Raw genomic sequence first — 13395 nt, 5'->3', positions numbered from 1 at the left:
GTCTTTCGTTGTTTTAGACTCCCGTTGTTCATGTCTCTGTGTTTTGTTTATTGCCATAGTGGTTTTCCAAGTTGTCTTAGTGTATTTGTTTCATAGTACGTTTGGTTAAATAAATGTCTTTATCTGCACCTGCTTCTGGCTCAACCTCCGATTTGTGACAGTAGAGTTGAAAAAGTAGTCTTTAGTAGTCTGTTTCTTTATTAAGCTTTCTTATGTAAATAACATTTGTAAGTTAGAAAGTTAAGAAATATGATAAAATATGTTTATTCAAATAGATGTGTCAAATTAATTCGGGTTAGACTTTTGGCTGTTTGCCCACATTTAGAATAGCAGCATTCATCAGGTTCCATCAGACTACCACAGATTTTTTGCAGAAATAGTTAACAAAGCACCGACGTTATTGCTCTGCAAAATACTCCTTTTTTTAAGCACCATGATCTAAATTACTGTCTTACCTACATATAGTAATATTAACATACATTGTGGGTTTGCATTGTCATATATATATATATATATATGAATACTCATGAGTGGTAGACGATCTCATTAACAATAGGCTGAGGGAGAGAAAGGAACTCTACTTATTATACTTACTTATTAAAGTAAAAATCACTTGAGATGTATTTCCCTCAGGAGTAACACAAAAAAATCCTTGGAAATAAAATACGTGTTAAATGAGGTGCTTTTTTTTTTTACAGCAGAAAAATCAGCCAGCTATCCTAGTTTCCAGACATACAGAACAGGATGTAGGATCTGCTGCTCTAGGCAAAAGGACATATTTTGTCCATTATTGCCTAGGACCAAAACAGAAGTGAAATTAGAGGACGGTGTTGATGTGGAAATAAAAGACCAGCACCTGATTTTTAAGTCCATATAAACAGCCCACACAGTACAGCTGTCAAAGACCAGCATGACACACACAGTCTGATTTCCTTGCAGGGTAAGTGCTTTTACTGTGTACTTTTTTTTCTTTCTTTTTTTTTGTGAATTAAATAAAAAAATAAGCATTAAAATATTTTAAAGGGATTTTAGTCAGAATGTGTTTCCTTCTTTTAACTTTCACTTCTTTTTTTAAAAAATGGTTTTATTCCAGTTTACCCACAGTTTCCAGTTAATTAAATATAAAAACATTCAAACAAGTGCTTCATTGTATAACTACAGTAACTGTTTGTAGGCTATTTAATGACTTATACAATGTGCACTCTCAGATTGTAATGGAAGTGTATTAAGTGCTTTATTAAAGTGCGCTTGATTGGTGAGCATGAACGTGTTTAATTAGAATGATCCAAATAGGCTTTTTCCAGTTAACATTCCTCAGTTCACAATGGATTGAAGTTTATCTTTTTGATTGACAGTGTGACAGAATATGTGTCAGAATATGTGTCAGTTGGTTAAGAATTGTGTCAGATTGATTTGTCAGACAATTTCCTCTGACAATTTCCTCCTGGCACAATTTCATAATTATTTGTATTCATTAAGTCAAAAATGAGCAAGGATGGTTACTTTTTTAATACTATTAAGTCATATGCTAATAATTTATTATTAAATATTTACTTAGGGATGAATAAGGTTTATCTTAATAGATGGCAGACTTTTAAACAGCAGTCACGTAATGTATGAACCACTTGGGGGTGTATTCATGTAGGAAAATAATTGACAGCGAGGTGGTGTGATACAGACTGATGCGAAGCTGAGTTGATGTTATCACAAACTTGATTATTTTCCAATAACAGCATGTTTTTTTGGAGAAAAAAAATATATTTATTAAAGAATGACATCATACCTTTTGTCCATTTATATTTACATTTAATGTTGTGGAATGTTCATGACAAAAAAAAATCTTCCTCATTCTTGTTATTGCTTCCATTATAACAGCTATAACCAATTATTCTATCAATTATTCTAGCCTATGTTTTTTCTTCCTGTCTCTAACATTTAATACGACAAAAATGAAGCTGGTTGCATTATCGAGAACTTCCCAGAGTTAGAAAACATTCACTGACACTGGGGACTACTTCCTAAAACACTAAATAAAAGCCTCCTTACAGAAAACGTCACCATTTCAACAATTACTCACATATTTAATCCGTTTATGTGGATTTATGTCGGGACAGTTTATGTCCCTGTGTAAGTTGGTTCTATAGAAATTATCAAGTATTTCTTATTCCATTTATTATTTATTATTCGGCTTAGATTATGTGGCGCATCTGCATACAAGTCCCTCTGTTACTGTACTATAGAAACTATAATGTATTAGAGTGAGCACATTAAAATAAAATATGTGATTTGAATTTCAGCCAGAGCTACAACTCTGGTGAACTCCATGCCCAAGAGGGTTAAGGCAGTGCTGGAAAATAATGGTAGCCACACAAAATATTGATACTTTGGGCCCAATTTGGACATTTTCACTTAGGGGTGTACTCACTTTTGTTGCCAGCGGTTTATACATTAATGGCTGTGTGTTGAGTTATTTTGAGGGGACAGCAAATTTACACTGTTACACAAGCTGTACACGCACTACTTTACATTGTAGCAAAGTGTCATTTCTTCAGTGTTGTCACATGAAAAGATATCATCAAATATTTACAAAAATGTGAGGGGTGTACTCATTTTTGTGAGATACTGTCTATATATATGATGTGAATAGTGTGTCTTTTCCAGTGTATTAAAGTCTGCATTCATAGTAACACTGTTTTGAATGCTATTAAGACCCCCCCCCCAATAAAATAAAATAAAATAAAATAAAATAAAATAAAATAAAATAAAATAAAAAGGTGTTTTTTGGAAAACCAGAATATGGTCACTCTAGCTTTTGTGATGTAATGTTACCCGCATCAAGGACAGTGATCTTTTATTTATTTATTTCATTTAAACAAATTCAAACATGTTTTTAAGATCTAAAACAAGCTCTAAATAAAAGTATTTTAGATTCATATTGCATTTCTCTTGACTTTATTTACATATGTGACCTTGAAGTAATCTAAAAGTAATCTGATTACGTTACTTCCATATTGTGATACTTGGATAACGTTACTGTTTAGAATTTTATGAAGTAATTTGTAACTGTAGCAGAATATATTTTTAAAGTAACCCTCCAAAGCCTGAAAATTAATAACATCTTCTAAATAAGCCGTATCTGAATAATCAGCATCTGGAGGATAAAATACTGTCCAAAAGTCTTAGGCACATGCAAAGAAATGCTGTTCAGGAAAGATCCCTTCAAAAATAAAGAAATTAAATGTTTCTAAATTTTATACATATATATATATATATATATATATATATATATATATATATATATATATATATATATATATATATATATATATATATAAAGTGCAATAATAAACAGTAATAAATAAAACAAATTCACTATTTAGTTTGAAGACCCTTTGCTTAAAAAAAAGAAAAAAGAGTAGTCTCTGGTACACTTTCTACAGTTTTACAAGGAAATGAGCTGTAAGTTTTATTGAGCATTTTGCAGAACCAGTCACAGTTCTTCTGGAGACTTGGACTGTCGCACTCGCTTCTTATTTTTTTTCAGTAAAGCCCAGCAGACTTCATTGTGTTTTCTGTCTGAAAAGTGTTCTCTTAAAAAGTGACATATTTAATTTTTGCTGGAAAACTAATGTTTGGGAATATCAAATGTTTTTTTTTTTACTCACTTAATAATGTAGAAGTCATAAAATAAAAATCTATAACAAGGTTTGTACTAAAAAAAAAATAGGGTGCCTAAGACTTTTGGATAGTACTGTATATAAAGTATCTGGGATGTGGCAAATTTAATTCCTTTTGAAGGTTTTGATGTTTATGTTAAAATGTGCTTTATGTTTACTAAAAGTAGATTTTGTTAAATCAGTTAAAGATCCTCAATCAGTCAAAAAATAAAAAGTAATGTGTAATGATAAAATAATAATAAGTTGCAGAAGACCAAGCCCTAATTGTACCTAACTCCTGCTGTAATAAGTGCATGAAGCTAAAGCAGTATTCTTGTTTCCACAGGGGGAAAGTGGGATGAGCTTTTACAATTTTATCATGGACACGACCGATTTCACGCTTGATTATGTATCTACGGACTATGCAAACTACACGGATGATAACCAAACGTACATGGATATGTCTCACAATGTACATGAATTTTGCTCTGGAGAGATTCTGTGCATGTTGCTGCTGGTTGTGAATGTGATCATCACTGTACTGGGGGTTGTGGGAAATGGTGTGGTGATCTGGATCGCAGGTTTAAAGATGAAGAAAACAGTCAACACCACCTGGTACCTCAGCCTGGCCATTTCTGACTTCATATTCTGTGCCACCTTGCCCTTCAACACCTTTTACATAGCCACATCTGACTGGATCTTTGGACTTTTCATGTGCAGGTTCACCTCCTTCGTGATGTTCCTCAACATGTTCAGCAGCATCTTTCTTCTCGTCATCATCAGTGTGGATCGCTGCATGACTGTCATGTTCCCTGTTTGGGCACAGAATCAGCGTACCATAAGGAAGGCTTCATTGATAGTCCTTCTTGCATGGGTTTTATCAGTGTCCTTGAGTATCCCGTCCACTATTTTCCGTGACATTCAGCACCACCTAGGCAGAACCCGGTGCCACAATAATTACTTTAGCCAGGACAGCCACAAATCTATAGCCATCTGCCGGTTTATTTTTGGGTTCCTTATACCTTTCCTGGTCATCGTTGTCTGCTACTCAGTCATTATATTCAAGCTTAGAAGCAACCAGATGGCAAAGTCCACAAAGCCATTCAAAATCATGACCGCTCTCATCGGGACTTTCTTCATCTGCTGGCTGCCGTACCACACATTTGTGCTGGTTGAACTGAACCAGAGCCTCCCCAATGACATCATAGCCTTCGGGCTCAAGATCGGAACCGCAGTCGCTTCAGCTAACAGCTTCCTCAACCCAGTTCTCTATGTCTTCATGGGCAATGATTTCAGGCAGAAGTTTAAGAACTCCATCCTGTCTAAGATCGAGAATGCAATAGGAGAAGAAGGGCGCACCATGAGCCGCTATTTATCCCGTTCCAGTTCTATGGATGCCAGAGCATCGACTCACATCTGATTTGACCTGAAAATATAAAACCGATAGAAAATCACGTCCTGATTCATTTGTACATACGATATATGAATAGGTCATATTCTGGTGGGAAATATACTTTTTGAACAATCTTTTGGTCTCAAAGTGATTCTGTTAAATTCAGTGTTAATTGTATAGCACATTTAACAATATGTATCGCCACAGATCAGCTTTACAGAAATTCAGCTGTAGATTTAGATCCCTAATAAACAATCCAAAGGGGCAATAAAAAATAGATTCCTTTAGATGACATGAAGAAACTTTCCCCGAAATGGTAACCCATTCTCCTCTGGGTGACACACCAGTTAAAGGGATCATGAAATATAGCTGGTTGGATTTGCACATGTATTATGATATGAAGAACTGGAAGTCAGTAGAAGTTGCTTGCTGAACTGTCAAAAACTGATGCAGTGAAAGTATGTACCTTTAGAATGTGGACAAGAAATATGGACAAAAAAGACCTGCTATCAAAGGAGGAAAAAGAAATCACTTGTCTTCTTTTGATATATTTTAGGACATTTGACGGTAGGAACTGCACTTTCTCTTGTTCTAGTATGTATTTTAAAGGAGTAAGTGTGAGGATGTCAAAACCTGTTAATCCTGCTAACGTTAATCAATTTCATTTGTACTCCATCTTTTTTGTTAATTGTCCAATGATCACTGTATCATCTTACTAATATGTTATTGGTTGTGTCAATCTCAAAATGTAATAAAAACATAGATCATAAAAAGGAAATGGGTTTTCAGGAAATATTTGAATGATTTGTTCAGTACCTCAGATTGTACAGATTTATTGACTCTTCATTAATTTATACAGCACCATTCTCAAACCCAAGGTTGCTTTACAATTGTTGAAATCTTAGTTATAAACAATAATCGTATGGAAATAGTTCTACAGAAGCCCCTCCAGTGTCTGGAGAATTTCCTGCATATTTGTGATGGTGGGAATGTAAATAAGAGACAGCCAGAATATTGCTTGATTATAACTCCTTGTTCCTCTCAGGGAAAAATGATCATTTTATTAAACCTTAAATACATGATTATATGCATTCAGAGAAACATAAACAGGTTAATAGGGCTTAGCACAGTCTGCTGTATCAGTGCCTTTGCCTTTGCCTTTTTACTCATGAAAAGCTTGAACCTATTAGCTAACTATCATTCCAACATTTCTCCCATCCATGCTGCCTCCTTAGTCACGTCAGGGGCTAATGGTTTAAACAGACAGGGCAGAGGACCTGTACTATATATTGTATCTCCATTTAGCCCTGGGGATTCAGGAGGAGAGAAGTCCTCTGTCTCATCTGCAAACTTTTTCTCACTAAGGCTCGCCCCCTTTCCGTCTTCCTCCCCTGCCTTTCTCTGCCACCTCCACTCTCCCTCCCTTCTTCACACATGCATTTCAGCTGCATTTTTCAAAAACAGCTGAAAGGGGGACTGAAAGCTGAAAGGACTCTTTAACATTACACAAAAGGTAAGTGAACAGAACGTTTTGTGTTTTGCGGATAGCCTACACCATACTCTTCATCAGTATTAATTCTTCTAATTCTTATATTCACTCAATGAGCAATGGAGGCTGCTGCTGCTGAAGAGCTACAAGAAAAAGTTTGATACATAAACATGAATGGTGGTTTGTAGACAACGTTGTTTTGCATGTCTGCTGGCATCTTACAAAGCTCCTAACTATCTTAATGTTAGTTTACCAGTCATCTCATCGTCCTGATTTGGTGTGCTGGTGGAAAAACTGCTCAGTTTTGTACATTTGGCCGCGTCAGTTTGAACTTCTTTTTTAGCAAGGTGCCGCTGTCGGGGGAGTCAAAAGATAATTACGTCATCATTAAACTGCACTCTTCGAGTGGGCTGCGGGAAAACAATAAATAAAAAGAGTGGGGCTGTGGTAAAATGGTGCCGTCAGCCTAGAGACATTATCCATATTCCAACCCAGTGCCATGACATCGGCTCGCGGCTCAAAAAACAGACCGGCCCACTGGGAATTCTCCCGGTGCTCCCGATTAGCCAATCCGGGCCCGTGTGTGTGTGTGTGTGTGTGTGTGCACGCGTGTGTTTGAGATAGAGATATGTTGGTTAACTGATCTGACAGATTAGTTCTGCATACAAAAAAATAAACAAAAAAAAAGAGCCTCTCTCTCTCTCTCTCTCTCTCTCTCTCTATATATATATATATATATATATATATATATATATATATATATATATATATATATATATATATATATATATATATACCATTGCATAAAGAATAAAAACACATTTCAAAAGAACACTGTTGGGATATTCACCCTGCATGAAGCTCACTCGTATCAAGGAAACCAAAGCTTTATTGAATCACTGTAGATGTAAAATGGCTAAACGCTGAGTGTATGTGTGTGAGAGAGTGTGTTTGTGTGTGTTTATCACCCATCCCCCATATATATATATATATATATATATATATATATATATATATATATATATATATATATATATATATATATATATATATATATTAGGGATGCACCGAAATGAAAATTCTTGCTGAAACCGAATATAATGAAAAACTTGGCCGAATACTGAACACGTTTTTTCCGTTCATTTTGCCATTTTTTTCACCATTGCATAAATTATATAGTAAAAATGTGCTTTTTACTATTTTGTAAATCAATTACAAAAACTACAATTACAAAATATTTATTTAACACTGAACATTTTTTTTCATTCCAGCAGGCATAGGCTACCAACAAGGCACAATATAACTTTAAGTAAATAAATGAGTAAAATAAAAATATGTGCTCATCTTTGAGCCCCCCTTGAATAGCCGATGTTAGGCCTATAACTGACTGCTGGAAGAATGGAACACTCTGTAGCCTACAACTAAAAAAGTGCATTAAAAAGTGCATTGACAAGAGTGCAGAAAATGGTTATAATCGGTTCTATACGACTGATAATATTGGGGATATATACCGCTCGCGTCCCTGTACACCTCGCGGAGTATTATAGTAGATATAGTATAGTTAGATACGTTGTTAATGTTATGCAGAGTACGGAAGCGGGTAAAGACGTATTTATTTAAATATTATTAAAATTAGGGATTAAATAAATACGTCTTTACCTGCTTCCGTACTCTACCCCCTTACGTCTCGCGACGTGACAGAATACCCCAGAACAGAAACAAAACAAACGCACGTGTCCAAAGTAAACAATGTCACGGTTGTCAACATCTGAAGAGCATACACTCGTGCACGTAGCTCGAGTGTATATATATATATATATATATATATATATATATATATATATATATATATATATATATATAATGTGTGTGTGTGTGTGTGTGTGTGTATATGTACACAGTTGTGCTCCAAAATTGCATGCCCCTTGCAGAATATGCTAAATCTTAATACTATTAACAAAATAAAAAAAATTCATGTTGTGTTTTATTTAATCCGATCCTGAATAAACTATTTCACATAAGAGATGATAAGTATAAATTGTTATTATTTTGTTTAAAGCTCTTTTTTTTCATTTAGTACTGCCCTTCAGATGCTAAATAAGATAGTTACATGTCTCCCAGAAGACAAAATAGTAACAATTTACACCAATCATCCTGTTCAAAAGTTTACATCCCCCCGGCTCTTAATGTATTGTGTTACTTGAGCATCAGTGAATGTTTGCACCTTTTGTAATAGTTGTGTATGAGTCCTTCAGTTGTCCTCAGTGTGAAAAGATGGATCTGAACATCTTATAGCCGCTGTTGGAAAGGGTTCAGATATTCAGAATATGCTGGAAAAGCAAAGAATGTGCAGGACCTGGAGGATTTTTCTGAAGAACAGTGGGCAATTTAACTGCTCAGGGAAAACAAGGGACTCATGAACAACTATCACAAAACATAAACACAGTCGTGGATCATCCAGGTAACAACACACTGTATTAAGAATGAAGGATGTGTAAACTTTTGAACTGGGTAATTTTTATAAATTCAGCTATTATCTTGTCTTGTGGACTATATGTAAACATCTGTTATGTGAAATAGTTTATTCAGGACAGGACTAAATAAAAAACAACATGAGATTTTAATGAGCTCTTATTTTGTTAACAGTATTGAGATTTAGCACATTCTGCAAGGGGTATGTAAACTTTGCGCACAACTGTGTATATATAAGCACAATACATATGTAATTCACACATATAAAATTCACAATACAAAACATGTTTTAACAAAACACAGAATTCATGACCCAATATGTCTTCCTCATTTTGCTAACAAAACTCTATTCTCTCTACATTTTACAGATTCAAACATCATCATGGATACAGATGACTACCCTGAATATAATGACCATGATAATATAATGAACAGTTCATCTGCAGCATTAGTGCCCTCAACAGTGGCTCCAGCACACTGCACTGACGTGATCTGTGTTTTACTGGCAATAGCCAATGTGATTATTATGGCTCTTGGTATTGCTGGAAATGGTTTGGTGATCTGCATCGCAGGGTTTAAGATAAAGAAAACAGTCAACACTGTCTGGTACCTCAGCCTCGCTGTGTCTGACTTCCTCTTCTGTGCCTTCCTGCCCTTCTCCATTGCCTATAATGTTAAACGTGAATGGGACTTTGGATGCTTCATGTGCAAGTTTACGTCTTTTATCTTGTTCCTCAACATGTTCAGCAGCATCTTCCTCCTCCTCATCATTAGCGTGGATCGCTGTGTTGCAGTTATGTGTCCTGTATGGGCACAAAACAAGCGCACCATACGCAGGGCCTTGGTGATGGTTGCACTAGCCTGGATTATCTCAGCATTGCTTAGCTTGCCACCAGCCATTTTCCGAGATATAACAATATCCAACTCAAAACATGTCTGTTACTACAACTATTCGCACGATGAAGAACATATTGCTGTAGTGGTATGCCGATTCATTTTTGGATTTGTGATCCCCTTACTGATCATCATCATCTGTTATGTCCTCATCACCCTAAAGCTGAAAAATAACCAGATGGCGAAGTCCAATAAGCCATTTAAGATCATGACAGCACTGATAGCTGCTTTCTTCATTTGCTGGATGCCTTATCACATTTTTAACTTATTGGAACTAAACCTAAAATATGCCTATATCCTCCCTATCGGGCAAAAATTTGGAAGCACTCTTGCCAACGCCAACAGTTTTATGAACCCGTTGCTTTATGCGTTCATGGGAAAGGACTTAAAGAGTAAATGTTGTGCACTTCTGTCTAAGATTGAGAGCACATTCGAGGAGGAAGGAACGTCTATTACTAACTCAGGAGACGGCAAACTTTCAAGTACAGTCTAAAGTTGTCAGGCCTTTAAAGAATTCCATATGAACAAAAAGAGGAATTAATTTCTGCTTCTTAACAGCCAGCTTAATAACAGAGAACTAAAGAAATACAAATAAACAGCATGTTGTATAATTCTGAATAGTAATCTCAATGCAAAATAATCCTTGTTTTAAGAAAATGTATGTGGAAAGAAACATTTACACAGAATTACATTTACTTCAGGTTATGAAATTTATTTATTTAAATAAATTACATAAGGAATAAAACATGACTGGGTATAATAAAAATAAGAAAATATAAAAGGAGAAAAAAAGAGAGAATGGTTTGGGAATGGTTTGTTTATATAGCTATGGTTTTATAGCTGTAATAACGTAACAGCAGCTTTGTTTCACAGATGTTCCACAGCATTAGATGTAAATATCAATGGATGTGAAAAGTATGATATGTTTGTCTTTAAACGCAAAAAAGACTTGTCAGCACTTTTTGTCAGTAATTATAGTCATTGCTCTTCTACAGGACTAATACAATTTTATTAGGAAGGAAAATACTTCAGGGTAGCAACAGTAACTTTGCTTAACACTGGGCCACCCCATCATTGATTATTTTCCAATAATATCATCCCCCCAAGAGTTTGATTCCTTACTTAATGTCATAAAGTTCAGGTGTTACTCCATAAAAGTGCTTGTGAAATTATCTCACTCTGAAAAGGTTGCCTGTAAATGTATGCAAGAGCATTTATTGTCACCTTCTATATCACTCTTTATAATTATTCTCAGATTATTATACATATGCTCAGATTGGTTTTAAGTCACCTTTTATTTGATATTCACTCTGCACCATATGTTAATACAATTTGTGCATTAATACCTAATAAATGTGATTGCGTTATTTTTCTCCTTTTTAATTTTAATTAGTTCTGTAAAAAAAAAAAAAAAAAAAAACTAATTTTCATGTTAAAATCTTATATATTAGTTTGTGATGTCTATGGCAGTGCTTATATATATATATATATATATATATATAAGCACTGCCATAGACATCACAAATATATATATATATATATATATATATATATATATATATATATATATATATATATATATATAAGCACTGCCATAGACATCACAAATATATATATATATATATATATATATATATATATATATATATATATATATATATATATAAGCACTGCCATAGACATCACAAATATATATATATATATATATATATATATATATATATATATATATATATATATATATATATAAGCACTGCCATAGACATCACAAACTAATATATAAGATTTTAACATGAAAATTAGTTTTTTTTTTTTTTTTTTTACAGAACTAATTAAAATTAAAAAGGAGAAAAATAACGCAATCACATTTATTAGGTATTAATGCACAAATTGTATTAACATATGGTGCAGAGTGAATATCAAATAAAAGGTGACTTAAAACCATATATATATATATATATATATATATATATATATATATATATATATATATATATATATATATATATATATATATATATATATATATATATTCTGTATATCATGTTTGATTTTGTACCTTTAATTCTACATTAAAACTTTCCTGTTTCACTGCATGCAGTGTTATTTTTAATACAGTACATAGTTTTGCACTTATGGGATATTATTTGCTGGTATAATTTTGGTGTGGTGCTAATTTGGTTGAGCATAGGCCAGTTTTCTTCCTGTTTGACAGCACTCAGGTTAATGGATTATTTTACATTTCTGTAATCAAATTACTCTTACATACAGTTTAATTATAGTTTCATTTTTTGCATTGTTCCTATATTTCAAAGCAAACTGCAGTAGCCTATTAATTATGTTTGGCATGAAATTGGAGCAGACATCACGGATAATCACCTTCACCAGATATAACTGAATTTGAAATAAAATACAGAGGAACACACAAACAGCTTCCAGCTAAAATAAGTAGGTAATGATAAAAATTCCACATAGAGAATAAATCAGCTGTGTCATTCACTAGTGATGCAGCTACAGAACATATAAATGCCTTACCTGTTCAGCAGAAAAAGCTAAAACACCATCAGTCCTGAATCCCCTTTTCCATACATTTTTTAACTGTTTCACTTATAGACTCTCACGCTCTTCTGATTGGCTACCAGCTCCTGTCTGTCACTCTGAAGTCAGACTTCTTTTGTCCCTGAAGTTGGAGTGCGATGAAGTATGACATATACACATATAATATGAATATAACATACATTGCATAGAACATACACTGTATGCTGGATTATGATGTATGCATACAAATGTTACTGTCCCAACACCCCTGACACAGCACTGACTGTGAATTTCTTTTACAGGATTGTCAGGGTGACTCACAGCAGCTCCACATCACATTATAGAGTTTATATCAAAAATATATATTTTTATCATTATTTTACCAAAAAAAGTCACTCACTGTTTCATGGGCCGTCATTACACTAGTGCAGCTATGTAAAAAGTAATTGGGATAAAAATGTCTAGCTGATGTAAAAGGAAACTGCCACCTACAAACAACTAGATGTGCATTCAAAATGGAGTTTTTATTTTTCCTCAGCATTGCTTTGATGTTTGTTTATTGTAACACAGATACCTTATACTGTATGAATGTATTATATGATTAGTAATGTATTTCAGCATATGGTCATGCCAGAAAGAATGCGATTGCATTTAGAGCTGTTTATTATCGAGGACCCATGAGCCTCATTCAGGCAAGTACAAAAATAGTACGTTGTAGTACATGTTTTTCCACTTTTTGAGGAAATGAAAGCCAAGTCTGTCCACAGTGACATAGTATATAACGAAAATAAAATCATCAATCAACATCACACAGCTAATAGTCATCATTAGTATTACATTACATTCAATCCATTGAAAATACATTCAGATTGACTGGGGTTCTGAGGCTCTGTTGAAAAAATAGGAGTGACATTACGTCTCTTTCAGTCTCGGCCTACAAATAGAGTTTTAAA

General features: G+C 34.0%; 2 protein-coding genes across 2 annotated transcripts; both read left to right on the top strand.

Annotated features, from left to right (window-relative positions):
• The first annotated feature begins 792 nt into the window (after window positions 1–792).
• On the top strand, window positions 793–5827 carry LOC108255813 (chemerin-like receptor 1). Its single transcript, XM_017452067.2, has 2 exons — window positions 793–940; window positions 4003–5827. The coding sequence occupies exon 2, from the start codon at window positions 4015–4017 to the stop codon at window positions 5074–5076; it is 1062 nt and encodes a 353-aa protein (XP_017307556.1). The 5' UTR covers window positions 793–940; window positions 4003–4014; the 3' UTR covers window positions 5077–5827.
• An 88-nt stretch (window positions 5828–5915) lies between these two features.
• Window positions 5916–10859, top strand: LOC108255815 (chemerin-like receptor 1). Its single transcript, XM_017452069.3, has 2 exons — window positions 5916–6562; window positions 9379–10859. Exon 2 carries the CDS (start codon window positions 9393–9395, stop codon window positions 10395–10397), a length of 1005 nt encoding a protein of 334 aa, XP_017307558.1. The 5' UTR covers window positions 5916–6562; window positions 9379–9392; the 3' UTR covers window positions 10398–10859.
• The last annotated feature ends 2536 nt before the right edge of the window (window positions 10860–13395 follow it).

The sequence above is a fragment of the Ictalurus punctatus genome, chromosome 22, assembly GCF_001660625.3.
Source record: "Ictalurus punctatus breed USDA103 chromosome 22, Coco_2.0, whole genome shotgun sequence".
NCBI classification, from domain to species: domain Eukaryota; kingdom Metazoa; phylum Chordata; class Actinopteri; order Siluriformes; family Ictaluridae; genus Ictalurus; species Ictalurus punctatus.
The sequence above is the reverse complement of the archived record's forward strand: the minus strand, read 5'-3'. Positions and strand labels throughout refer to the sequence as shown.

Bases quoted from the DNA above. Each gene is read 5' to 3' on its own strand.
- LOC108255813 (XM_017452067.2), top strand. From the start codon at position 4,015: ATGAGCTTTTACAATTTTATCATGGACACGACCGATTTCACGCTTGAT.
- LOC108255815 (XM_017452069.3), top strand. From the start codon at position 9,393: ATGGATACAGATGACTACCCTGAATATAATGACCATGATAATATAATG.